The sequence below is a fragment of the Condylura cristata genome, unplaced genomic scaffold, assembly GCF_000260355.1.
Source record: "Condylura cristata isolate star-nosed mole 26May11 unplaced genomic scaffold, ConCri1.0 scaffold00027, whole genome shotgun sequence".
NCBI classification, from domain to species: Eukaryota; Metazoa; Chordata; class Mammalia; order Eulipotyphla; family Talpidae; genus Condylura; species Condylura cristata.
The window spans coordinates 28,304,974-28,329,953 of NW_004567128.1; the positions used below are offsets into that span (position 1 = coordinate 28,304,974).

Consider the following 24,980-nt stretch of genomic DNA (forward strand, 5'->3'; position numbering starts at 1 on the left):
GTTGACAAAGATGCGGGGGGGGGGGGGGGCACCGGGGGAGGGAGCGGGGCAGGGTTGGGGCCTCTGCAGGCCCAGGGACTACACTTGCTGTCCGGGCGTGATTTGGCAGAAGAGGGCACGTCACCTCTTTGCAATGACTTGCACAAGGGGAAGCTTTTTTCCCCCCTTACAATGAGGTCATTTTCTCTGGAAAATTTTGTGCAGAAGGAAGGACTGACTTCTCAGGAGTTATTTGTGCTGCCCTTTGACATCTGTACCCTGGGTGGAGAAAATGTTTGCCTACCTATGTGGGGTGGAGGCTTGCAGGAAGGAACCCACATGATGTTTAGAGCCCAAGAGCACCCAGGAAAACCTCTTTCTCCTAACTCCCCCAACCGCAAATGAAAACTCATTTGTGGTTGCCCTTTTAAAGAACGCCCACACCACCACGCAGAAGTATGCGTGTGTGCAGGAGACCATGTCATGTGAGGAGGCCAGGCCTGACCCTACTCCCACCCCAGGCCCACCATGAGGTCACGTGCAGGGGATGACCTTCACAGGTGGGGTCCATAAAGACTGTGAGGTCACATCCTCACACCTTGGCCGTGGGGTCAGGGCTGCTGGTGTGCGCAAATGGGGGCCAGGGGTCCTCCGTGCGGAATCGTGTCCTCCCCTCCAGCATCCTTGTTTGCTTCCTTCTTTCCCAAACCCGCCCCTCTACTTGGGACTCATCGCTCGACACCCCACACCCTCGGTCACATACTGTTCACAACTGGCTCCATTTTCCTCTCCTGTCTCTCATCCCATAAACGCTTACTCAAGTCCACTCTGTGTGGGACTCCCGGGCCCAGGGCTTAGGGCTCTCTGGAGAGGACTCTGCCTTCTCCTGCGGGGGTGGGCTCCGCGGACAGTGGCTCAAGGAGTACATACACAGGCCTTTCAAAACCGGCTTTAAATGCTCATCAGGGCGCCACTGCAAGGGGCTGGGCAGAGCTTGTTACATGTGAGCGTGGGGCCGGGTGCCCTGAGAGAGAAGGAAAGCCATCTGTCGGCAGCTGGGGTGCCGCAGCCCTGCCCCAGGACAAGGGCAGAGTAGAGGCTCTCTCTGGAAGGCCCAGCACCGGCCAGGAGCCAGCCCTCCCGTGGAGGTAGGTCATGGGGGGGCTCCCACGGCGTCACAGACATCACTTCTTCAGTGGTACTGCTGATAGCCGGGGTAGCCCGAGGCTGGTGCCCCCTCCTTAGGGGGCAGCTGGCTGGGGTCCTCCAGGAACGGGGGTGCTGGAGAGGGGAAGAATTAGGTGAGGGGAGGAGGGAAGGCAAGCATCTCCCACCTTCCCTGACCAGCATCCACCAGGCACTCACCATTGCGGAACTGCTGGGCAGTGTAGCGAGTGAGGAGGATGCCGACACCCTCGATGAGGGCCAACAGGATGCCCCCCATCATTGCTGAGCCTACCATGGCCAGTGGGCCACCTGGGGAAGGGAGGAGCCAGGGAGAGTGAGGTCAGGGCGGGCAGAACAGGGTGGACAGGGTGAGGGCTGGGGGCCAGGGCACTCACTGCGGGCGGCCAGCACAGCCCCAGTCAAGGCTCCGCTGGTGATGGAGTTCCAGGGGTCTTCCTTGCCCCGCAACCGCACCAGGCCACAGTCGATGGTGGAGAACAGCCCCCCCCATACCGCAAAGCTACCTGTAGGGGGACAGAGACCTAGTTAGTGCTCCTGCGAAATCCTGAGAAGCCACGGCTTTGGGTCTGGAGACCTCCAAGGCCTGGATGCTCCGGCCAGAATGGGGAGGAAGCCTGGACACCAAGGCAGAGCGCGAACTCCTGGGCTGCCCTCTATTCCTGGGGTACCTGGCGGGAGCTTATAAGCAGAGCTGTCTCTCATATGTCTTTAATAGAGCAACTTCGATCTCCATGACCACCACAGAGAACTGAACTTCTGATCTTAGTTTCAGAGAGAAGAAAATGGGTTAGGAAAGCAAGTTAAACAATACGACTGTTAGAATGTTTACTGGGGCCTTACTGTGTGCCAGGACCTGTTCTAGGCGCTGTGTGTTATCTGCCTTCTGAAATTTTGAATGAGTTAGTATTATAAAAGTGCTTAGTAGAGCACTTACAAGTACTGTGTAAATTACAAAATGACAGAGGTAGTTACCGTACTGGCATCACCGTATTACAGATGAGATTCTCAGACATTAGACCACTAGCCCAAGGCCACACATCCAGGAAGTGCCAGCACCTGGGTTTAAGCTACAGAAATCCTATTAAATTGTTGGAAAATGTCACTGCCCCAGGAAGTCCCAAGCAGAGCTCGGGCTGGAATCTGGAGCCTCAACTTGCAATCTAGACCCAAAGGAACAACCACCCCCAACACTGCCATCACACCCTTTATGGTCCCCCACTCCCAAGCCTCTTACCTCCAATCTGGGGGGCTCGGATCCTCACAGCATTGACACTGCCTCTCAATCGGTGTCGAATTCCCTGCAGGGACAAGAAGATAAGTCAGCAGGGTTCAGGCCACTGGCAGACAGGGTTTCTAGCTTTTAAGAGAGGGTTGGGGTGGGAGACCTGTTGGGGGGTCAGGGTAGACATGTAGAGAAGTACCCCAGAGCTACAGGGCTGGGCAGCACCTCAGCATGTTCTTAGACCCAGTCTGGGTTCTCATTTTTGCATGCATGCATGACTGCTGAGCACCCATGTGCCAGGCACCATGCTGGGACAGAACAGGGAACAAGGCCCACCTGGTTGCCAGCCTCTCAGCTCACATTACAGAGACCAGGTCTTGAGCAAGGGCGGCCAGCACATCCCTTGTCAAGAGGGCTTCACACAGCCCTAGAGGAAATAGGGTGAAGAACTACAACAGTGGCTGAGGGGGGCAGGAAAGGCCTCTAAGGAATGGGCACTGGCGCTGAGAGTTGGAGTTGGAAGAAGAAAAGGAGTAGGAGGAGTTGGAGAGAAATCGGGGCAAAGATATAGGAAAGAGTTCCAGGAGTAGAAGGGAGGGGCAGGCCTAGATATATCAGTTATGGAGAGCTTGGCAAATAAATGGCACTTAAACCATGGCATTGCAAATGGCCAACAGGCATATAAAAAAATGTTCAATACCCCTCATAATCAGCAAAATGTAATTCAAAGCCATAATGAGATACCACCTCACACCAGTGAAAATGGCTCATCTTAAAACAACTAGCAACAGGGCCCTCCCTGGTGGCATAGCGGGTTAAAAGCACAGCACAAAGAAGCTTAAGCCACTTCCGCATGAGTTCGATCCCCGCCTGCCCCGGAGGAGATCCACATGGCGAGGCAGAGCTCTCCTGAGTACTTCATCGATCTGCCTGTTCTGTACCCCACTCTGTCTCTGGTGAATACTCTCACCCTCCGCATCTCTGGCCTGTACCCAAGTTCTGTACGAATAAATAAATAAATCTTAAAAAAAAAAAGAGTACATGTAGTTTAAAAAAAAAAAAACAACTAGCAACAACAAATGTTGGCGAGGATGTAGAGAAAAAGGAACTCTCCTACACTGCTGGAGGGAATGCAAACTGGTACAACCACTATGGAAAGCTGTGTGGAGCTTGCATATAATCCAGCAATTCCACTTCTAGGGATCTATCCAAAGGACACAAAAACACTAATTCAAAAGAACACCTACACCCCTATATTTACTACAGCACTATTTCTTTTTATTTTAAAAAATATTTTTCTGAAGTTTATTTTAAATGACAAGGGCATATGTGGAAGATATTTATATTTACAGTTTTTTTAAAAAAGAGATTCATTTCTTTATGCACACAAGAACTGGGGTACAGGCAAGTGGTGCAGGGGTAAGAGGATTCACCAGAGTGGGGAACAGAATAGGCAGACTGACTGAAATACACTGCTGAGGGGAACAGCAGGGGAGACAGGAGAGGTCTGCCGAGCCATGTGAGTCATCCCCTGGCTGGGAACTGAACTCAAGTTGCAGGGGCTGCAGATAGCCTCACAGTGCAGTGCTTTAACCTGCTGAGCCACCAGGGAGGGCCCTATATTTACAGTTTTAAATTGACTTATAAATAATGCTAACAATAACAAAAATTTTTATAAGATCAACCCTTCTGTTTTACCTTTTCCAGTATTTTTTTATTTTTGGAAAAATTTATATATATACATGTATATATATATATGGATATGTATTTTTTACATCACTGTTCATTTTAAAACAATGTTTACTTTCCCCCCTCAGGTGTAGCCCCCATAGAATTTCCTCCCCAACTCGCCCCTGCACCATCACCACAGTCCCCTGTGCTCCACCCTCCCTACTTCCGCACCTCTCCCTCTCCCTCCCCTCTCCCTCTGCCTCCCCTTCCGGATGTCTCTGGTTTATACTTGCCTGTTTGGTTTGGTTTTGTATTGTTATTTTTCCCCTGTCCTATTTGGCTTCCCTATATTCCTCCTATAAGTGAAGCCAGACAATATTTTTCTTTTCCTTCTGACTTATTTCACTGAGCACCATCTCTTCTAGCTCCACCCATGTCCCAATGAATGGCATGAGTTTATCTTTTTTGCTTGTGGAGTAATAATACTCCATTGTGCATGTATACTACATCTTCTTGATCCAATCATCTAGTTTTGGGCGTTTGGGTTGTTTCCAGGTTTCACCTATTGTAAGTAGTGTACTGCAGCACTATTTATAACAACCCAAATGCCCAAAAATAGATATAGAAAAATATAGTTGGAGAAAGACAAGAAAAAATTAGTAAAACCATGGCATTTGATGATATGGGAAGGGATTTTCAGAAAAAGAGACAGAATTGACTACGTAAAATTAAAAGCATCTTCTCAACTTTATAGAAGGCTGTCAAAACTGTCACTTCTGCTTTTGGACTCAGCATCTGCCTTTCCGTAAAATCTGTCTGACTTAACTCACACAGTTAGGATTTAGTGATTACTGTTTGGACAGCACAGCATTGCACATTCCACAGGGGAGCACCAGTTTGGTGGGGGGGGGGGCGAGGCCACATTTGCAGTGTGTCCCAAATACTAGATGCAGTAGCTGGATAAGTGCGTGTGGTCAGTAGCCCAAGCAGTTTTCAAAATGTATCCTGCCTGCCAGCGGGGCAAGGCAGGACCCTTGGGCCCCCCCCCCCCCCGGGAAGGCGGGGACTCACAACAGGGGCGTTGCGGAAGCCCTTGATGGCCTGGAACACTCCTCCGCCGATGACGCCCATAGTGAAGGCTCCTCCACAATCATCCACAATCCGCCAGGGGCTGCAAGCAATTAACGGGAGACCGGGATTAACGTCCCCTCCCAAGCCCCTGTCCGCCCCCAACTCCTTGTCACTTAGACTCTCCACCTGGGAGAAGCCAAATCAACTCAGATAATAATGAAATAGTCCCATTAATTTCCCCTTTAATTAAAAAAGAAATAATGCAAAGGTGAAAAAATGGTCTTTATCCTGGCCGCGCTTCCACTTTGCAGTCAACCCGGGAATCAGTCGACTGCTTTACTACTATCGAACATGAAATGAATTCACACGTGCAGAGTTGACATGTTTTGAGTATTACTAGCTAGTTTATTACAGCGGGGTGGATGGCAAACCACCCCCTCCGCTTCTCCGACAATGAGCACGTCCAACCAAGCCCCGCCTTCCTCTCCGGGTTTTGACGGGGCACAACTGGAAAAGACCAAGAACGGGCCGTGGGGAGGATCCTGCCCAAAGCAAGCGACCCAGGCCCCGCCTCCACCCGCTACAGGGGCCTGGGAAAAAACACCTGGGGATTTCCGCTCGCCAGCGCAACCCCCGCGCCGGAATGGGCTCGACCATTGTGCCTCCTCATTAACAAAGGACTGCAGCTACCGAGTTAGGCGGGACGTGGAGTGCTTCGTCCTGTGCTGCACCTTCTCCTCCAGACATTGTGACCCCTCTTAACGGAGCCCGAGTGGAAGGAACAAAGTGGAGGTGAACGGGAGACCATTTTCTAAGCGCCTCCTCCGTCTGCGACGTGGCGCTGTGTGGCCGGTGCCACCCCCGCCCGCCCCCCACAGCCGGCCGTGGGGCTGCGGCCAGTCCCGAGGCCTGTGCCCATCGCCGTACCAAGGCTCCCGAGCGTATTCCTCCATGGCGCCGGCGTCCGGCCGCGCAGTCAGGCAGAGCCCCGCCGGCCACGCCCCTACTGAAACGTTCACAGACGCTTTAGCCTTCCACCTAGTTCCGGACAGTGATTGGGTCACTTCGCTACACGTCAGGCCGATGGCATACTCTCATTGGCCGCCCCGGCTTGCGGCATCTGCTCCCTGCAGCCCGAACGTCGCCCAGTTACCACAAGGCTCGGGGAGAGAGACCTCTTCCTGTGCTTTGCGAGAGGAGAGTCGTGTGTCCCGGTGTCCGTAGCAGCTGCAAGAGCGAAGTGGCCGGTCTGCAAGCTTTCCACTGCGTGCGTGACTGTACTGGTAATGTTGGGGTGGGCGCACACTTTGGAACGGACGGGGGCGCTACGCTCTCCTCCCCCACCCTAGCACATTGGTTCCTCCCACCCGGCAGTCCTTGGGGGACGTTGGGTTAACCTATTCCTGGGGCGCGGGGGAGCCTTTTTGTGGTGGGCGGAGCCTGGCTGTGGGAGAGCCCCGGGTCCTGGATCCTCGAGAAGGTTGGTGAGGTTTCGGTGATATCACCACCTATCTCTTCCACCTTTCGGCACGCCCAAGTGCTGCTGCGTGGGGGAGAGAAGAGGTGGGTTTAGGTGTGGGTCTAGTGGAGTGCCTACTGGGAGGAAGCGCTGGGTTACATGATCCCGATTCGAATCACCTGAGCTGGTTTTTAGTCTGTGCGTCCTTAACCTAGGTCTGTATACTACCCGCCATGCCGCTGCCCGTTGCACTGCAGACCCGCTTAGCCAAGAGAGGCATCCTCAAACATCTGGAGCCCGGTGAGAAAGCCAAGAGCTGAGGGGCCCACCAAGTGCCAGACTTGACAGGCCTGGTTGTTGGTACTGGCACTTGATACCTAGCACCGCCTCCTGTGCAATAAGCAGTGGCAGGCATTTCGTCGTTAACCTGATGGGTCCTGGACACAAATCCCCACCCACCGCGTGGCAAGCACTGGTTTGGGGGGCACGAGAGAGCAAGCAATTTTCATCCTAATACTGACAGTCGATCCTACTTGGGGCCTCCTGTTTGCCAGGTTCAATTCATCCATCCTTCCGCGAAAGTGATTACAAAGTAACTAACAATAAAGACCTCTTGAGCCTGCAATTTCCTGTGTGCCAAATAAAGTCAGGAGGTTGCTACTTTGTTGTTCACTATAATGATACTATTATTTCTGGTGAAATCAGGCACTATACTGGTGATAAATTCCGTGTTGTTCACCAGCCCTAGCAGACCCTCGTTAGGCTTACTAAGTGCCTGTTAACTTCTGTTAACTTATAACTTATTGTCAGCATCTCTTCTGGGCCACCTTACGCCAAACACTGAAAAATATATCCTATTTTTACCTTACTGATACTTGACATCTACTACAAGCTTATTGCAAGCTAGGCATAGATCTTCCAGTTAATAATATCGATGATAACTAATATTTTAAACCCGTGGGAGATTAGGCCCTGTGCTGATGGTATTTCTTACTAACAATGGTAATTAGAGCTGACATCTCTGTGGGGCCTACCGTGTGACTGGCACTGTACAGATGCATTTCACAGATGAAATCTGTGATAGGCTTACTGAGGGTCAGATACTACACTGATATTACACACCTTTAATTATATTCTGCTGATAACAAACAAACATTGCAGGCCTCAGGAGCTGATTTACAGTGTTTGAGTAAATTTCTGGCACACCGAACTCCTGCTCCTCAATATACAGGGGACAGAAACCCCCTATTTTGCCAAGATTGGGAGCTTCAGATTTGGACCTATTTTCGAATAAACACCTTGCTGTTGCAAAAAACACTTATCCAAATAAATTTGGGTAGCCTGGTGTCATATACTACCTGAACTCAGGAACTGAGTAAATATGAGTGTGTTCTGTGATGATTCCCTGTTAAAACTCTGAAACCAGATTGGATGAGTAATAGTAGTATATCATCTTCTCTAAACTCCAAAACAGAACAGATACAGGTAATTTTTTGGGTAAACCCCAGTATTTATATATCTGGACTTGGAATGTGGCAGTATCTGCCATGGCAGATGAGATCTGTTGCAGGTATGCATACTGCCCCCAGCCCCCCAGGTGGCCCCTGTGGGCATGTCCCCCGTGCTTACTCCTGTCTTCTTCCTTTGTCTTGCCAGAGCCAGAGGAAGAGATCATTGCTGAGGACTATGACGATGACCCTGTAGACTATGAGGCCACCCGGCTGGAGGGCCTGCCACCCAGCTGGTACAAGGTGTTCGACCCTTCCTGGTGAGCCTAGGGACATGGGGGACACGGGAAGAGATCCTGAAGGTCCTTCCTGTGGGGTCCTGGCATGGGCCAGATAGAGGCAGAGGTTGGGGAGACAGGAGTTAAGGCTACAAGGAGAGACATGTGTGCTGATACTCCTTCCCTCCCTCCCACTGCCCCGCAGCGGGCTCCCTTACTACTGGAATGTGGACACAGACCTCGTGTCCTGGCTCTCCCCACATGACCCCAACTCCGTCGTTACCAAATCTGCCAAGAAGCTCAGGATCAATAACGCAGGTGAGTTGGCAGATCAAGGGAGCCTTGAGTGCTTCTGGCAGGTCTCAGAGATGGGTCAGGTAAATGCCAGTGCATCAGGGAGGGGCGGGCGAGACACGCAACCCCAGCCCCCAGCAGGAAAGTCATTCATGACACACTCCTGGGTCCTGATGGGAGAGGATATAGGTCACCTTGCGGTTTTTGTGTTCCCAGATGCTGAGGAGAAGTCAGATAGGAGCCACGAGAAGTCGGAACGGGGCCACGAGAAGTCAGACCGGATTCATGAGAAGTCAGACCGGGCCCATGAGAAGTCAGACCGGAGCCACGAGAAGTCGGACCGGAGCCACGAGAAGTCTGACAGAGACCGAGAGCGTGGCTATGATAAAGTGGACAGAGAGAGAGAGCGGGACCGAGACCGGGACCGGGGTTATGACAAGGCAGATCGGGAAGAGGCCAAGGAGCGGCGCCACCACCGCCGGGAGGAGCTGGCCCCCTACCCCAAGAGCAAGAAGGGTAAGTGGAACAGGTCTAGGACTGGGGGAGGTGAGCAAGGCATTTCACTTCCTGAGCATGGCAATGTGTCTTCTTGGGGTGGGGGAGCTCAACAGTCAGTGGGGTTCTTGTGCCTCCACTGAAGACCTCACCATGTTGACTACTTCCACAGCAGCGAGCCGGAAGGATGATGAGCTAGACCCCATGGACCCCAGCTCATACTCGGATGCACCCCGGTAAGTGACAGCTCCTCACCAACCCATTTCCTCGTGACTCGCCCGCCCCTTTCTGCCTCTGCTCATCAGCAGAGGGGGCTGTCTACCACATCCCACATCCCCACTCCGGACCCTGTCCCCCCCCCCAGGGGCACATGGTCCACAGGACTCCCCAAGCGGAATGAAGCCAAGACGGGCGCCGACACGACAGCAGCAGGGCCCCTGTTCCAGCAGCGCCCCTACCCATCCCCGGGGGCTGTGCTCCGGGCCAACGCCGAGGCCTCCAGAACCAAGCCGCAGGACTGAGCCTCCACGCGCCACTCCGTCCCTTGGTTTTCAATAAAAACTCTGTCAGGGGATTATGTGCACTGAGGCTTGAACACTTCTTTTCCTTGCACTTTTTGAGGCTCCCCAACCCAAGCCAGCAAGATGCAAAACACACTTTATTTGTGAAAACTCACCTACGAAATGGTGTGGGGGGAGCACGGGCTGGAGGCTGGGGTGGGGGGTCTTTCCATGCCCTCATTACCAGAAAGTAATGTCATGTCAGCCCTTGGGAGGTGGGGGTGGGGGTGCTGGGAACAGGGGGTTCAGTGTCTACCTCCCCCCACCCCTAATACTGATCAGAGTATTTGGTCCCGGCTGGGCCAGAGCAAGAAGGGAGAACGAGGCCAGGCCAGCGTCTTCAATCCCAGCGGCTATGAACCCTTCACCTTGGTGAGCAACCTGTGGTGGGGGTGGGGAGGAAAGAAAAACAGAAAGCTGGGGTGGGCTGGCAGGCGGTGTCCTGAGCAAGCGAGGGCAACAGTGGCGAGGCTGGTAGTCCTGGGGTTGGTTAGTAACAGCCCACGCGGAGAGCAGGTCCCTGGGTCAGAAAGCTACACGTGGACTAAATAAATACAATATCTTTATTTGGCATTGGGTATCCTGATACTTGTTCATTACAGTTCCTTAGAAAACCCAAAAAAAATCAGAACAAATTAATCAAAAATAAAGATCCGACTGCCCTATTTACATCGAGCAGAGACAGCCCAGGCAGCTCCCATGCACACGCACGCTTACACACACTCCTGGGGGACAGTTAAGGGGTTAATAAGCTTTGGGAGGTGCGAGGGGTAGGTTCCACATTTCAGCAACTTGAAGACATGCCCTCCCACGCAGTAAGGGTGCTTCACAGGGCCGGTGGGGTTATCGGATGGTTGGCAGCTTCCCTGTCCTCTCAGGACGTTGCAGAGAACCCTGCACACAGCAACTGACTGTCCTAGCTTAGATTCATTGAGATTCGGCAACCAAGGGTCTTTCCTCATTGCTTTCCCCACACCCTGGATCATCATCTGATTACACCACAAACCCCCAAACCACACACACAAAAGCAAAAACAAAAGGCCTCTACTGCACCCTCCCCTGAGGCTGATGCCCCTGCCCTTCCTCTCTGCTTGAACACCCACTCACAAAAGGCCCAGTCGGAGGGTCCCTCCGTGTAGGGTTAGCTGCCCCAAGGCCACAGAAAGGCCAAGCTGCTCACGTGATCCAGAGTGGTTGGGAGGGAGGCCGCCAGTTATGGGAAATTGCCCCACATGTAGGCATCAGTCATAACTAAAAAGCTGTAGGATTTTTGTCCAACTTATCCTTACAAAGCTGGAGGGCTGGCCCTGCTCCCACCATGAGATAGGACATCTTCACACAGGGCAGACAAAAAGGCCTTGATTGAAAACACCTCCAGCCCTGCCCCCAGACAGAGCTGAAGAGGCAGAGGAGGCAGTTCTAGAAAGCCCTCGGGCAGGGGGTCAGCTTATAAGGAAGGGTTCACGTGATGCCCTGCCATAATGAAGTCTCAATAACCTCGGAGAAGACTTCCAACCCCAGAGGAGCCAGGCCCCGATGCCCACCTGGGTCCAGCAGAGGCCTGCACCCGCCACCCAGTCCCCCTCCCTGTCGCCCCCCCCAACTGCCGCCAGCCCTCACTTCACCAGCACTGACTTTGGCAGAAAGGGCTCCATGCTGAGGTCTCCACGGTGGGAAGACAGCTGTGGTGGCGGTGGCTGCCCTGGAGGCTGCTGGTGAGTGCAGGGCCCGGAGGCTGAGGCAGAGGCGGAAGCAGAAGCTATGGCTTTGGCTGCACCTCGGGGAAGGCTATAGAGGTAGACTGCACCAATGACGAGCCCAGCGCCAAGGGCAAACAATGGGTCCACGTGGAAGCCAAAGAGGCGGACGGAGGCAACAGTGGACAGCACAATGGACAAGGAGGTGGCGAAACCCTTGAGGATGTTGTCAGCATACTTGACGACAACAGCCACCAGAAGCCCGCCAAAGGCCTGGTTGAGTACCACACCCCAGACGGCAGGTGTGTACCCGAAAAAGAAGCCGCGGTGAGCCACGGCAGCGCCCTCAGCCCACCAGAGCCCCACCAGGCCCAGTGCCGTGCCAAAGAGGCCCAACTGCAGGTTGCGCAGCCACACGGAGCCAGAGCTGCCTTTGAGGATCTTCTCAAAGTAGACGCCTGCGAAGCCCGAGGAGAGACAAGAGGCCACCACAGCTGCCAGGCCTTTCCCAGGGTTCTGATCCAGTGGCCGTGGGTCCCCACCACTGGCTTGCTGGGCCTGGACAATGGCGACTCCAGTGAAGAGGAGCAGCAGTGAGGCCCACTGCAGCCGGGAAAGGCTGCGGTTCAGCATGAGCACGGAGAACAGAGCTGTGGTCAGGATCTTCAGCTGGTATGTCACCTGTGAGTGGCATGTGGAAGATTCTGAGGGCTGCCCCTGGCCCCACCATGTGCACAAGGGAGGCAACACCCACCATGGGCCCCAGGCTCCAGGGAGGGGCAGAGTGGGGTGGACGGCAATCAGAACAGCAAGAACACCTGCTGGCAATGGACCAGATGGTCGTCAAATGGCTGCAAGGCGCCTCCCAGAAAATACACAGGAGGATGGCTGTACAAGGAAGCCACAGGCCACACCCAAGTCCACACCCCAACCCTGTCTCCTGGCTGTGCAATGAGGGACAAAGACCTTGTCTGAGCCTGGTAAAATACGGCTGACGCTTGGGGAACGCCTCACACAGTACGTAGTGAATAACAGTCGGCTGTGATGGAGGTCTTGGTCAACGCAAATCAGCCACAACCAGGCCAGCAAACATTTCTGTGGCCCTTACTGTCCTGCCGGGCATGGGAAGTCATTCATTTGATGCTCATATAAAGAGGACACTACTTAAATGTCCAATTTAAAGATGAGAAAACGAAGATATAGTGAAATCAAATGACCTGCTCAGCACCACACAGCTGCAAAGTGAGCAGAGATGGGATTTGAACCCAGGCAGCCCAGCCCCAGACTCCAGGCTCTTTAAAAAGTATTTTACAAGACTGCTTGCAAATAGCCAAAAGCCTATCTATCCCAAGCCAGGGCTCATTATTTCGTTTAATCAGCCCAACTGCCAGTGGGTAGGAATTTCCATTCCTGCTTCTCTCACAGATGAGACTATGGTGGAGGGGGCTCCAGCTACATCCCAAATGTGATACAGTCCCTGCTCCCTGAAGAACCCCTCCCTCTAATATGCTGTGTTCCCCAGCCCCGTCAGTTTCTCAGCGACTATGCCAGGCATGAAGCTCACCTGGAAAGTGGCAGCTGGCAAGTTGGAGATGGCAACATATTGGAGGTTATTCTGCAAGGTGTAGATGAGAGAGGGCACTGCAAGCTTGAGCGTGTCCACGTATTGCACCAGGACAGCCTCATGGAGGAAGAGAACCAGGTGCTTCACGTTACCTAGGTGGGGAAGTGCAAAGAGGAGATCTCACACTTGAGCAACTTGAAGATTGCTTCCCAACAAAGCCCTCTGCAGCACCAACTCTCTTAAGATGGGAAGCTGAGCCCACCAGGCCTGGTTCCTTCTCTCCCTACCATGCTCTAGAATGAGGTCTATGCTCTGTTTCCCTACAATTCAACCGGGTCTCCGGAGGCCTTGCAGATACTCAGCTTCACAGACACAAAAGAATCATCCTTAACACCGTGTCTGATAGCCACAGGCCTTATTCCACTCATCCCATACCCCCTGGCAGGGACCCATTCAGGGCAAGCATGCAGTTTGTGTTTATACCATGATATAACCAGCACAAACTGGGAGCTAATAGAGTAGAAGCCCTAGGAGTGGAAAGCTGTTTACCAAACAGCAAAAGGTTTTGACTAGACTTTTAGGTGGAATCCAGCCCAGCTCCTCCTGGCCTGCAACCTGCCTGAGGCGGGGCCATCTCCCATTTGGTTGCATCTTTTCACCAGCACTGGACACACCAAGGAGCTACCCCTGCCGCATGAAAGAATGCAGGTGTGACGACTACTAAGCAGAACATCTAGCTGAGCTCTCCACCTGTGTCTACGCAGGCATTTCCATTCATAATTTTCACAAACCTTTTCCTCTCTAAAGCAGCAGCTCTCTGCTCTCCTTTCTCCTTTTCCTAATAAGTGTCCTTTTAAAAGTACTTGGAAAAAAATGTCTAGCTAGGCCCTGCTCCAGTCAACACACAGGAATGTTTTCTTATACAATGAAGCCTTTATAATGTGCCCCTCACTTCTTTTGAGTCTCAGCTGAACAGCATCTCTCAGAGAAAATCCCATAGCCACACACAGGGTTATGGCAGAACTGCTGATTCTCACACACAAAACCCCATCCTTGTCCTTGACAGCATTAACCCACGAGTAATTAACTGGCTTCCAGCCCCTTAACTAATTTTCCTGGGCCCAGAGGTTTTGGTGCTCAAAAATTTCCAGGTGTCAGAAAGGGGGAACATATACCACATATTTCACCTAATATACCCCTCGTATGTGGGGACTCACATCATTACTGAGCACGTTTGTATTTTTGCAGTGACTCGTATAAATATTCACACTGAGTGGGAAAAAAATACTACAAATAAACAAGTGGCCCTACATCAGGTCAAGTTTTACCACCAAAGTAGTTCAGGAAAAAAAAAATTGGGGTGGGTTTTGAAGTTGCAGATGAGAAGTGAAGGCCCATGATCAAAGTCTCTAGTCATGTTTCTTCCCATCTAAACTACCGGTCCCGAGGGCAAGGTGCACCGTCCGCAACCTCAGCAGCCCCCAGCCCCGGTTACTCTCAGAACCAGGCAGGTGGCTCCTGCACTGCTGTCTCACAGGCCCCGGAGCTAACAAGTGGGTGAGGATGTTTTCTGAAGTGAACAGAGCAGAGCCCAGTGATGCATGTGTGCTCTTTCTAACTGTGAGGCTTTCACAAAGAAATGACTAGGCGATATTTTAAAGAAGACAGCCTCTGGGAAGTATTTAAATTAGTAGATAAATCCAACTTATAGGAAAGTTCAAGAACAGATGATGTTAAATGATACCAGAGGGAGGCAGTCAGCAAAATCCTGACTGCCCAGTCTGTAAGACAAATGATGTGATTTCTTCAACAAACTCACTGCAGAGAGGAAAAAAAAAAAAAACAGCTGGAGGAGAACCCAGAGGTTCGCAGACTCAGAAGGCATCGAGCAATTATAAAAGGCAACCTCCTACAAAGCTGAGCCCAACTAACTTTTAAAAACTCTGCGGGAGGGAAGCACACAAAGGTGCGTGGGCGAATTTTTTGTGGGAATTCTATGGGGCCTACACCTGATAGGAGAAAGCAAACATTGTACAAAAATGAACAAACAATACTGTAAAATCTATGTAAGTAAACTATATAAAAATAAAATAAAAGACTCACATTTTGGAAGTCATAAGTTAGAACAATGACTGGATATTTGATTATTTTATTTATTAACTGTAAAATTATTAATTCCAACTTTTTAAATGTTTTTGTTGTATGCTTTTTAGATATTATTGTTTAAAGCATGCCAAAAATTTTACTTTATAAGGGGGGATATACTTCAGAGTAATCCTCACTTCATGTGGAATATACAAGGCAGGCAGCATAAGGTCTGGGGAAGAGAGGGAGGCAGACAGCAAAACTGGTAATGAATAGAGAACCACTGATGCTGTTTAATGGCAAATGGCCATGAGCTAATAATTACTGAATCTGGGTGATGGGTACGTGCATATTTTACTATTTTATAAATTCTCTGATTTTATGTTTGAAGTTCTCTGTAATGAAAAATTAAAGAGACATAAACAATCCCCAAGTCAGAGTCACCCATTTTCTCATGGGCACAGACTGTCTCACTCCTACTGTCCACACAGGCCAGCTCCAGGGGCTAGAGGTATAAAAGTCTGGATGCAGCCATAGACATAGAGATACTTCTCCAGCAAGCCCTGTGCTTGGGCATGAGTACACACACAGAGGCCCACCCACCGACCCCAGTGCAGCCCCTCCTGGTTCATACCCCTCTTCTGTGCAAAGAGCAGCAGCAGGCAGGTGAGACCTTTGAGCACTTCAGCCATGACCACTGCTGTGGTGGCAAAGAAGCGGTCTCCAGGCAACGTACGGGCATAGCGGATGCTGAGGATGAGGGAGGCATTCTGGACTACCAGCACAGCTAGGGATATGTATTTGAGGCGTCGGTGAGCTGTAGGGAATGGAAGGAGCAAGGGGAAGAAAGGTCAGAAGCTCCTGGGGCACAGACACATCCCCACCCTCCCCTCTCCTTTCTCAACCTGGACCCTCTTAGCCAATACCACTTCCTGCCATCTGCCTGCCTATCCTGACCCAAAGAAGGCCTCCACCACAGGAAGTCAGGAAGAGGTAAGTGGGCCCCACTCTGACCAGCCCACACCTGGAATCCTTGGAGAGGTGTTAAGAAATGGCTGGGGGTCCTCCCTGGCGAGTTAAAGCACAGCACTATGAAGCTACAGCTGCATGAGTCTGATCCCTGGTAGGGGAGGTGACCCACATGGCATGGCAGACCTCTCCTGACCTGCCCACTGCTCCCCTGAGCAGTGTATTTCAGTTAACCAGCCTGTTCTGCTCCCCACTCTATCTCTGGTGAATCCTTTCACCCCCACACCTCTGCCCTGTACCCCAGTTCTGTATGTATAAACAAACAAATCCTTAAAAAAAAAAAAAAAGAAATGGCTGGGGTGGGCCCCAGAACCCAACCCCAGCCCTCTTGCTTCCTCCTGAGTGAGAATTCTCCCCCACACATAATACCAAGCACATTCTCGGTATTCATTGAGCGCTGATTGTGTACCTATCACTGGGCTAAGGGATTCTTATGGATTACCTCAACAGATCCGTGTAATGTTCCAAGCTTAGAAGTAACTATAACTATTCCCATTTTATGGATAAACAACCCTCAGATTTGTTAGGAAATGATATTTAATGATATGTAAAAATGATATCCCAATACAAGGGATGAGGCCACCGTATAAGGCATACATGTCCCCTAAGGAATACTTGTTCTCATCTAAGAAATTATTCCATTTCCTCATATTGCTCTCTCCAAGCCCTCCTATTAAGAACAATTCCTCTTGACACAGAATGGTCTAGCATATAGAATATATCATTCTCCAGTTTCCGGAGGATTGAACCCACCAGGAGTGGCCTGGGTGTTTGGTCAGTCATCTCACCACCGCAACCCCCATGTCCAGTCAAGGAACTATTTATTCACATTCACAATGAATTCTTTCCCACTTTAAGGAACACCCCCCACGTCCTTTATCTGCCACATAAGGAGGGAAAGACCCTTATACCCCAACATACAATGAACCCTAGTTCCATTATGAAGGGTTCCCCCCGCCAGAATAATCTCCCTATATAAGGAAAGAAATCCCTATGCTCCAGCCCCACCCTAACTCACAACTGCCCCGTTTATAAACCACCACCTCCAGGACACCCTCTCCCTATGGCAAAAGACCAATTCTCCCATCTTCAGAATGGCCTCTCCGTGCTGTAAGGACAGACCCCAAACACACTCAGAATGGACGTAGCCTCCCTACAAGGAAGTACGCGCCATCAGACTCAGAACGGTCTCTCCTCCCCTTGGGTACTGCGGGACCCCCACTCCCCCTCCGAATGGTTTCTCCCCCGCCCCCAACACACCATGCCCGTTTCGTCCTCCCTACCCGACCTCACCCCTGCCACACGCACTCACACCACCCTGGTCCATACCGGATGCTCCCAGTCGCTTGTGAGGAACCTCCCTGCTCCCACAGCCATCACGACCCCTCGCCCCACCATCCCAGTCATCCTCACCAACACTCGTGGTCCCAGGCTGCAACGCCCCCGCAGAGACCGCCCCCGACCCAGCCGCAGCCGTGGAACCACCAGACCCAACCGCTGCCATGTTGGCATCTGCCTGGCCCGTCCCCTCGGCAACAGTCCACTTCCGCGCCCGTCACTTCCGCTTCCGCCCCTCCAATTTGGGGGGGGGCGGGGGCAGGGCCGGGCCGGTAGAGCAGAGGACTTGCTCCGCTTCCCGGGGCTGAGTGTCAGCCTCAGGCTGGTCAAATTTACTCCGGATGGGGAAACCCAGCAGGCTCCGCCTCCCAACTCCAGCCTCCACGGCCCGCGACCTCGTCTTTGGCCCCGCTCCCGCATCACCCGCCCGTCCTCTCATCAGATTGAGCGGTCCCCCTCCTTGCTGGGCTCTTTAATGGCATTCCCTTCACCTGCCCTTTTGCATCTCAACTAAGTCTTTCCAAGTTGCACTTAAGTCCCTTCCTCCTCGTCCCACCCCCATAAATTCGCGGGCATCTGTAAAGTAAATTAAACTGGGAGTGGCAACAGGTTACGAGGGTAATGGAAGAAGCAACAGGCTAAGCTAGTGTGTAAAAGCAGAGTTCAGGGGAAAAAATGCAAAGGCATAGGCTGTTAGGATGCAGAAATGAGAACATGCAGGCCTGCAGGTGAGAGAATTACAGGTTAGCTTTAAAGAGAGTGCAAGAGGGTGCAATTGAGGATGGGACAAGATGTGGGAGAGATGGAACGGGAGGTTAAAAATTTAGGGAAACTGGGCAACTACACCCAGGACTTTAGACACAAGGAAGATGCCGGTCTGCACTGAACCCTGCCCTGCCAGTGCCAGTTCCCTTAAAGTTCCCTCCTTTCCCCCCACAAAACATTTTTAAGTGATTGAGTGCCTGCCCTGGGACTGGGAGAAAAGACTCATGCCTCTGAGCTGGACTTCTGGGGATGTGTCCCAAGCATCTTCCATGTCCACAATTAATGGAGCCCTCTGTTGACACTGGGCACTACCTAAGAGTTGGGGAAGAAATCTGTTGTTCTGCTTGAACCCATAAAAGATCTTTAGAATGACACAAGACAGGGGCTTCTGGAGGGAAAAGGAGAGATTCAGTCCATTTATCTCCCTCTTGGCTCAGCAAAGGCCAAGATTTGTAGATGCTCCACAAATGTCTTGCTGCATCTACAAATGGCCAGTCACTTCTGATTCTATTACATTTATTAAATAGTGAGTTTCCACACATGGCTTTAAATAATCCAGGCAGGGGGAGAAGGGAGAGGACAGTTGGAGCTCCCATCCCCAATACATAAGTATTTACATTTCAGCAACTGGACAATCCTGGCTCAGAAGGAGGCAGCAAGAATCTGAAAAAAGGTGGAGGGGGGAGGGCCCAGAACAAACAATAAAACTTATTTCCCCACCCCATCCCTCCAAAAAACGATCCACCCCATCCTAGTGGACTCTGGCGGTGTCCATCTCCCATTCCTTCCCTAACCATGGAAGCAGGGTTCTCCTCACCAGAATAAGAGCACTTGGGATAACAGACTACGCTCCCCTAACCAAAAAAAAAAAAAAAAAAAAAAAGCCCTGGGTTAACAATAGGGCATTACCTCTCCCAGAATAAACCATTCTGGGTTGAGGTAGGTGAGCAGCTTGACTGAATGTGTCCTTAAACTAAGATAAAGGGTCCCTTTGCTTTATACTAAAAAAAAAAAAAAAGCTGCTGGGATATTAAAAGGAAAGCACCCTTGCCCAAGTCAGAGCATTTGAACTAAATCTGTGTGGTGGTAGCAGGAGGTGCAAATCTAGGGGACTACAACTTAACAGAACAAGTCTTGGGGCTCAGAATAGAAAATAACTTCAACAAAATAAACATCCCTAGCAAAATAAGTAAGGAAATTCCACCCCCCTCCAGAATAAGAGACCACACGTTCTGGGAGGAAGGTTCCCTAAAAGGATTGGGATAGGGACTGGGCAGACTTGGCTTATGTCTTCTGACCCCTGATCCCCAATCTGACCCTAATAACACTGGATTTGTAATGACCTGTAAAACCAGGTCAACAGATGTCCATCTATCCCTGTGGCATGAGCTGGGATGGCTATTCCAACTACTGGGGGCCTGGCCAGGACTAGGGCAGCAAGGACCAGGCTAAAGAGGTGGAACCCCCTTTGGAGGCCTTGAGGGCAGCATCATCAGCTGGTGCCTGCATCCAGGGGTCCAACAGGATCTCCTCCAGTGAGGGTCGGCCTGAGGGCTTGGGAGTCAGGCACCGACGGATTAGGGCACAGCAGTCTGTAGGTCAGAAGCGCACAAGAGGTTAACAGTCAGTTGGGGGGTACCAGTCCCTGAGAGGGTAGCATCTTCTGGGTTCAGATCAGTCCTCACCTGGGGAGACATGGGCCGGGAAGTGGAGCTCAGCCTCAAGGATCTCCTGGTCCTTCTCGAAGGGAATGTCCCCACAAACCATGTCATAGAGGAGGATACCCAGTGACCAAACAGTGGCCGGGAGTGCATGGTACTGGTGACGGGAGATCCACTCTGGGGGGCTGTACACCCTTGTCCCTGCATGCAAGCCAGAGGTTAGACTACTCTGCTAATGTCCTCCCATCAGGAAGTATGGTCCCCTTATCACAACAGGAACTCTAAATATAACAGCAGAGAAAGAGGCCTTAATTAAGATGGAGCCCCCTTGACTACATCAAAACAGTACAATTCCCTTACCAGGAGAGAGAACACTCAGGGCTAACAGTATCCCCACACCAGAACAAGAGCCCAAGACAAGGTGAGGGCACTGTCAGAAACTGGACTTGATCAGAGAGCAAAGCTTGAGAGCCCCCAATATTAGAAACGAATTATGGTCTAAGGGTACAATAAAGATCAAGGGGTATAAGAACACCTTAGCACTGGTACCTAAAGGTCAAAAGGTTATAAAGAGAAAAGGTCTAAAAAAAAAAAATCCCCCCACTGAGATTTAGGAGAGCCTTACCATCAAAGTCAGTATAGGGTTCATCATGAAGCAGGGCACCAGAACCAAAATCAATGAGTTTGGCACAGCCCCGGCGGAGGTCCATAAGAATATTCTCATCCTTGATGTCACGATGGACAACTCCACGAGCATGGCAGTGCCGAACAGCTGCCACTACTTGGCCAAAGAGGCAGCGGCTTCGGTCTTCACCCAAAGGACCCTGTTCTGTGATGTAGTCAAAGAGATCTTGGGCCGGCAAAGGCCTCTCAAGGACCAGCATGAAGCCCTCTGGTGTCTCAAACCAGTCAAGCAGGCGGATCACACCAGGGTGTCCACCACCTGCACCCACCTTCCACAGCAATGCGACTTCCAGTGGGCATGTGGCTGAGTCCGACTGTGGGGGGAAGCAGGGAGAAAAGAGAACAGCTATCAGGATCAGTACTTCTGATGCTGATTTCGCACCTGAACTTAAAATCACAGTCCCTTAGCTACCAGAGTATGTGGCCTGGAGCAACCCTCTTCTTCTGCACAACACATAGTAGGTCCACAGTAAATGTTAAGCAGATGAAAGCACTTTCTAGTGTAGGAGACAAGAGCACTCAATAAAGAAATACAGTTGTACAGTGGTTTGTTCTGTTCACCAACATAGCACAATAGTGTAATTGTGCCTGATAAACAAGGGAGGGCACGATACATACTTGTTAAATAGGTAAAAGGACTTAGTAGAAAAGGACTTAGTAGAAACAATCTCGCTACATTCAATTGTCAATGAGATGAACGAACTGGCACAAAGGACTGTTACCATATGGCACTTTCACTGCCACCAAGCACCTAGAACTGTTGAAAATTACTTAGTGTGAGTTGGAACATGGTACGCCTTTGTGATGAAGCAAAGTCCGAGGCATATAATTGACACTCAGGAAGGAGCATAAATGCTATGGGCCACAAAAGCCCACCGGCTGTAGAAATCCTGCGCGGGAACATGGATTGCCAGAAGCCGGCTTCTGCCCGAGGTGGAGCCCTCTACTGGCCAGCCCATTGAGTTGCACAGCCGCAGAAGAGTTTTCTCACGGTAAAGGTCTCGCTACTGAGCAGGCGCGCGCTTTCTCCCTCAGGGCTCCAAGGCCAGAGCAGTCCCCTCAAATCTCACCAGGGGGCGCTTCTGCTCCCCCAGCTTGCCCAGACCCGCCCTGTTGTCCGTTGGCGCTCTTAACGGCAGCAGAGAAGCAGCCACCGTCACTATGGCAACCAATGACCTCTGCCCCTCTTTCCCCACCAGCATGCCCTGCGGGCAGCCCCTGAAGCAGTGTTTCGAGGTAGGGAGAGAAAGGAGGGTGGGAGGGGGAGAATCCAGGGCTCTAGGGAAACTGGGGTGAGTCAGAAGCCTATGGAGGTGTGGATGCTACCACAGGGGAGTAAACAAGGCTTGGTAGGAGTGATCTCCTCACCGTTATGGGGCCCAGAGTCATACAAGCCATTGAAAGGCAAGGGGGGCGTCTGTCGTCAGAAATGGCGTCGCCAGGTCAGTAAGGACTCCAAAGATACTCACCAGGGGGGACCAGCCCAGCACACGGTTCCGGGGAATCACTTTGATGGCCACCTGGAGAAGAGCGCTGAAATGAAGGGTCCAGTAGAGGACCCCCTGATCCCTCCCAGTCTTGACCCTCGCCCTAGTTCTGGTTTCCACCATACGGCCACCTATAATAACCTGGGGCTCCTCTGCCCTCCAATTCTGAGAACCAAGTTCACCTCTCTCACTAACCATCCTTAGCCCTAACCATCTTTAGCCCTGGGCTCTCCCTTATCAAGCTTCGGGAACCTTCAACCCTGATGCTGAGTTCTTAATATCCTCACGCCTCAAGCCCTCGAATCTTCTCAACCAGACCAACTCCGTACTGGGATCCCGGATCTCATGCCTCCTCCACGCAGGATACCTGAGTCCAAAATCTCTCCAATCTCAGCTCTGGGCCCCACCTTCTTACACATACAACATTCCCCCGATCTCAGGGTGTAGAATCTTCGTGAACCCCGCCCTCAAGTCTCACCTCCCTGGACTTCCATGTGCCCCCCACCCCTTATTCTTCACAAATTTAATTGGACTAGCACGCGCGCACGTGCGCGCACACAGCAACCCGAAGCGTGGTCCTCATGACCCTACTACAAACACATAGCAAGCTTGCTCCCCGGTCAATTAGCATCTCAAACCCGGGACTTCCGCTCCCGCCACTTACCACCCACCTGACCCTCCCCCAAGACCCTCGTGGTGGGTACCTGGAGCCGGTCCGTAACGCGGTGTCCTGCGAAGACGGTGCCAAAGCCCCCCTTACCCAGGACAGGGCCGAGTCGGTACTCAGCCTCGAACGCTTCCCGATCCTTGCCTCCTACGCAGGGGGAGGCGAGGAAGTCAGGGTGGCGGTGTGCTAAGCCCAGCGATGACCCCCTCCCTTGCGCCCCTCCCCCCGCTCCTCCCGCCACTTCAGCCAGCCCGGCCTGCTAGCAATGGGGGAGCATCGCTCACCTGGCGGTAGCGTGGGGGTCGCGGGGAGCCCCTGCACAGGTTTGGTCAACATGGAGGAGGAGCTGCGCAGATTGAGCCCGCTGAGCCCGCAGGGCGTGGGTGCCCGGGGCAGCGAGGTCGGAGAGCCAGGACTGGGGGGCGCCAGGGTGGAAGGAAAAGAAATTGGTGGCCCAGAAGCGCCTGCAAGCGGCGCAAGACTTAGATTCGCCGCGTGCGCCAGCCCAACGCTACTGAGCCGGGGCACGCGCCTCCCGAGAGAGTCGCCCCAGCGACGGCACCGCCCATTTGGCTTTGATCAATCCGGACGCGGCACCTGCTGTACCCCAGCCAATCAGAGCCAACCCTTATTTGCATACCACCCTCAACGTTTCAAGTGCCCCCTTATGCAAATACATGCCCGGATCTTCTGCGCGGGCGGGGCCTGGATGCAAATGAAGGGGGTGCGCGCGAAGAGGAAACTGGTTCTGGGAATCCCTTTGCAGCAACCGCATGTTTTGGTTGTTGCGCAGAGTTTTTTTTTTTTTTTTTAAATATATGTGTGTATGTGTATATATAGATATAAACTTAAAAAAAAAAACTGCACCGCCTCCTTTTCTAGGAAGTTGGTTTGCCGCCGCTGCCTTGAGATTAGCGCGGAGATAGGCCCAGCTTCTAAGAATCAGAGCCTGTGGCCCTAAGACCATAAGGGCCCTCCAGGTGACCGACAGCCCCCGCCCCAAAACTGAAGCCAAGGATCCTGGAAGAACCAATTCAGCTTCCAGGAAGGGATAAGTCCCCTACACTCAGGCCGAGGACGAGGACCCACTGGTTAAGGGCAGCATGCCAAGCCCGGAGGCAGCAGCCTGTGGGGTGTTTTGTAGTCCTTAACCTTAGACAGACCTGGCTAGACCTGGCCAAGAGCCCAGTCAGCAGGTCTAGAATCTGGAGTGGCGGGATTGGGAGCAAATTAGAGTGGCAACGGCTTGAGGTGTCCTAGATGAGAGGGACAGGCACTGAGAGCGCTAGAACAGGGGTTGCTAAAAAGATGGTAAGAGTACCAAGTTGGAAAAAATAGAGAGGCCTCACATCCCAGGAGGTTAGACCTGTACTCCAAAAGACACAAATACAGCAGTCCCCACACCCCTTATTCTTTATCTTGGTCAACTGCGGTCTGCAGTGTTTTGAAAGTGGGTACACATTCACATAACTTTTATTATAGAATAGTTATAGCTGTTCTATTTTATTACTGGTTATTCCTAATCTCTTACTGTGCCAATTTTCAAAATAAACCTTATCACAGGCATGTATGCATGGGAAAAAAACAGCATAGTTTTGTACTATCTGCAGTTTCAAGCTTCTACTGGGTGTCCTGGAATGTAATCCCCAAAGGGGAAACTATTGTACCATGTGAGATAGATAAAACCAGTCATGTTAGATACATTCACAGACAGATATGCAGACACCCACTGTCTCACTGGCATGCTGACAGAAAAAGTTAAGTCCCAAAATGACACTGGGAGACACACTGCTACAGAAAGACAGGCACTCCACTCACATAGATTTAGTCATGTGAGCATAAGCAGAAATGTCCTCTGATACACCGCCAGAATTTGTCACAAAGACACTGACACCATTGGACATGCACTGTCACACAAAGACTTATTTATACTGTCCCCAAAACGAGATCCAGTATCCATCGCTAGAAGACACACAGATGCTCCAGACACAAACAGTGCTCCAAAGGCAGACATACACTTAGGTGTTAGAGCAACCTAGACAGTGGCACAGACTCAACAGACCAGGTCGCTTTCTCTCTCTCACACACACACATCAGTAGAATGCAACACTGTCACAAACTTTCCAGAAATAGCTACCCAGAATCTGTCACAGGAATACAAACGGACATGCATACCATGAGAAACAAGCCACAGATGCACTATCACAGACAGACCCACGCAGACATGCACTTGTCTCAGAAACAGACACAAACTGTCAGAGCTAGAGTCCCACACTCAGCGCCCATCTGACACACCTGGAAACAAGCCCTCATCACACATGACTGAGATACACGTGAA

At 51.7% G+C, this 24,980-nt stretch overlaps 4 protein-coding genes across 8 annotated transcripts; 1 reads left to right on the forward strand and 3 right to left on the reverse strand.

Moving 5' to 3' along the window:
- Positions 1-28: 28 nt before the first annotated feature.
- On the reverse strand, positions 29-6,150 carry TIMM17B (translocase of inner mitochondrial membrane 17 homolog B (yeast)). Its single transcript, XM_004690012.2, has 6 exons — positions 6,059-6,150; positions 5,132-5,231; positions 2,402-2,465; positions 1,542-1,670; positions 1,345-1,455; positions 29-1,260 (listed from the first exon to the last, which is right to left on the reverse strand). Exons 1-6 carry the CDS (start codon positions 6,082-6,084, stop codon positions 1,172-1,174), a joined length of 519 nt encoding a protein of 172 aa, XP_004690069.1. The 5' UTR covers positions 6,085-6,150; the 3' UTR covers positions 29-1,171.
- Positions 6,151-6,167: 17 nt separating this feature from the next.
- On the forward strand, positions 6,168-9,679 carry PQBP1 (polyglutamine binding protein 1). 3 transcript variants are annotated; one of them, XM_004690013.2, is made up of 7 exons: positions 6,168-6,414; positions 6,806-6,890; positions 8,247-8,358; positions 8,522-8,634; positions 8,827-9,126; positions 9,281-9,341; positions 9,470-9,679. In XM_004690013.2, the coding sequence occupies exons 2-7, from the start codon at positions 6,824-6,826 to the stop codon at positions 9,624-9,626; spliced, it is 810 nt and encodes a 269-aa protein (XP_004690070.1). In that variant the 5' UTR covers positions 6,168-6,414; positions 6,806-6,823; the 3' UTR covers positions 9,627-9,679. The 3 variants fall into 3 exon arrangements, with proteins under 3 accessions (XP_004690070.1, XP_004690074.1, XP_012585788.1); XM_004690017.2 differs by having other exon boundaries at positions 6,170-6,414; positions 9,278-9,341; XM_012730334.1 differs by having other exon boundaries at positions 6,170-6,398; positions 9,278-9,341.
- Positions 9,680-9,734: 55 nt separating this feature from the next.
- Positions 9,735-17,610, reverse strand: SLC35A2 (solute carrier family 35 (UDP-galactose transporter), member A2). 3 transcript variants are annotated; one of them, XM_012730332.1, is made up of 5 exons: positions 17,454-17,598; positions 15,646-15,828; positions 12,927-13,078; positions 11,301-11,453; positions 9,735-10,046 (listed from the first exon to the last, which is right to left on the reverse strand). In XM_012730332.1, the coding sequence occupies exons 1-5, from the start codon at positions 17,542-17,544 to the stop codon at positions 9,918-9,920; spliced, it is 708 nt and encodes a 235-aa protein (XP_012585786.1). In that variant the 5' UTR covers positions 17,545-17,598; the 3' UTR covers positions 9,735-9,917. The 3 variants fall into 3 exon arrangements, with proteins under 3 accessions (XP_012585786.1, XP_004690075.1, XP_012585787.1); XM_004690018.2 differs by having other exon boundaries at positions 9,745-10,046; positions 11,301-12,043; positions 17,454-17,610; XM_012730333.1 differs by lacking the exon at positions 9,735-10,046 and having other exon boundaries at positions 10,211-11,453.
- A 1,040-nt stretch (positions 17,611-18,650) lies between these two features.
- PIM2 (Pim-2 proto-oncogene, serine/threonine kinase) lies at positions 18,651-23,174 on the reverse strand. Its single transcript, XM_004690019.2, has 6 exons — positions 22,927-23,174; positions 22,680-22,789; positions 21,958-22,008; positions 20,430-20,802; positions 19,829-20,005; positions 18,651-19,735 (listed from the first exon to the last, which is right to left on the reverse strand). The coding sequence occupies exons 1-6, from the start codon at positions 22,976-22,978 to the stop codon at positions 19,572-19,574; spliced, it is 927 nt and encodes a 308-aa protein (XP_004690076.1). The 5' UTR covers positions 22,979-23,174; the 3' UTR covers positions 18,651-19,571.
- Between the last annotated feature and the right edge of the window lie 1,806 nt (positions 23,175-24,980).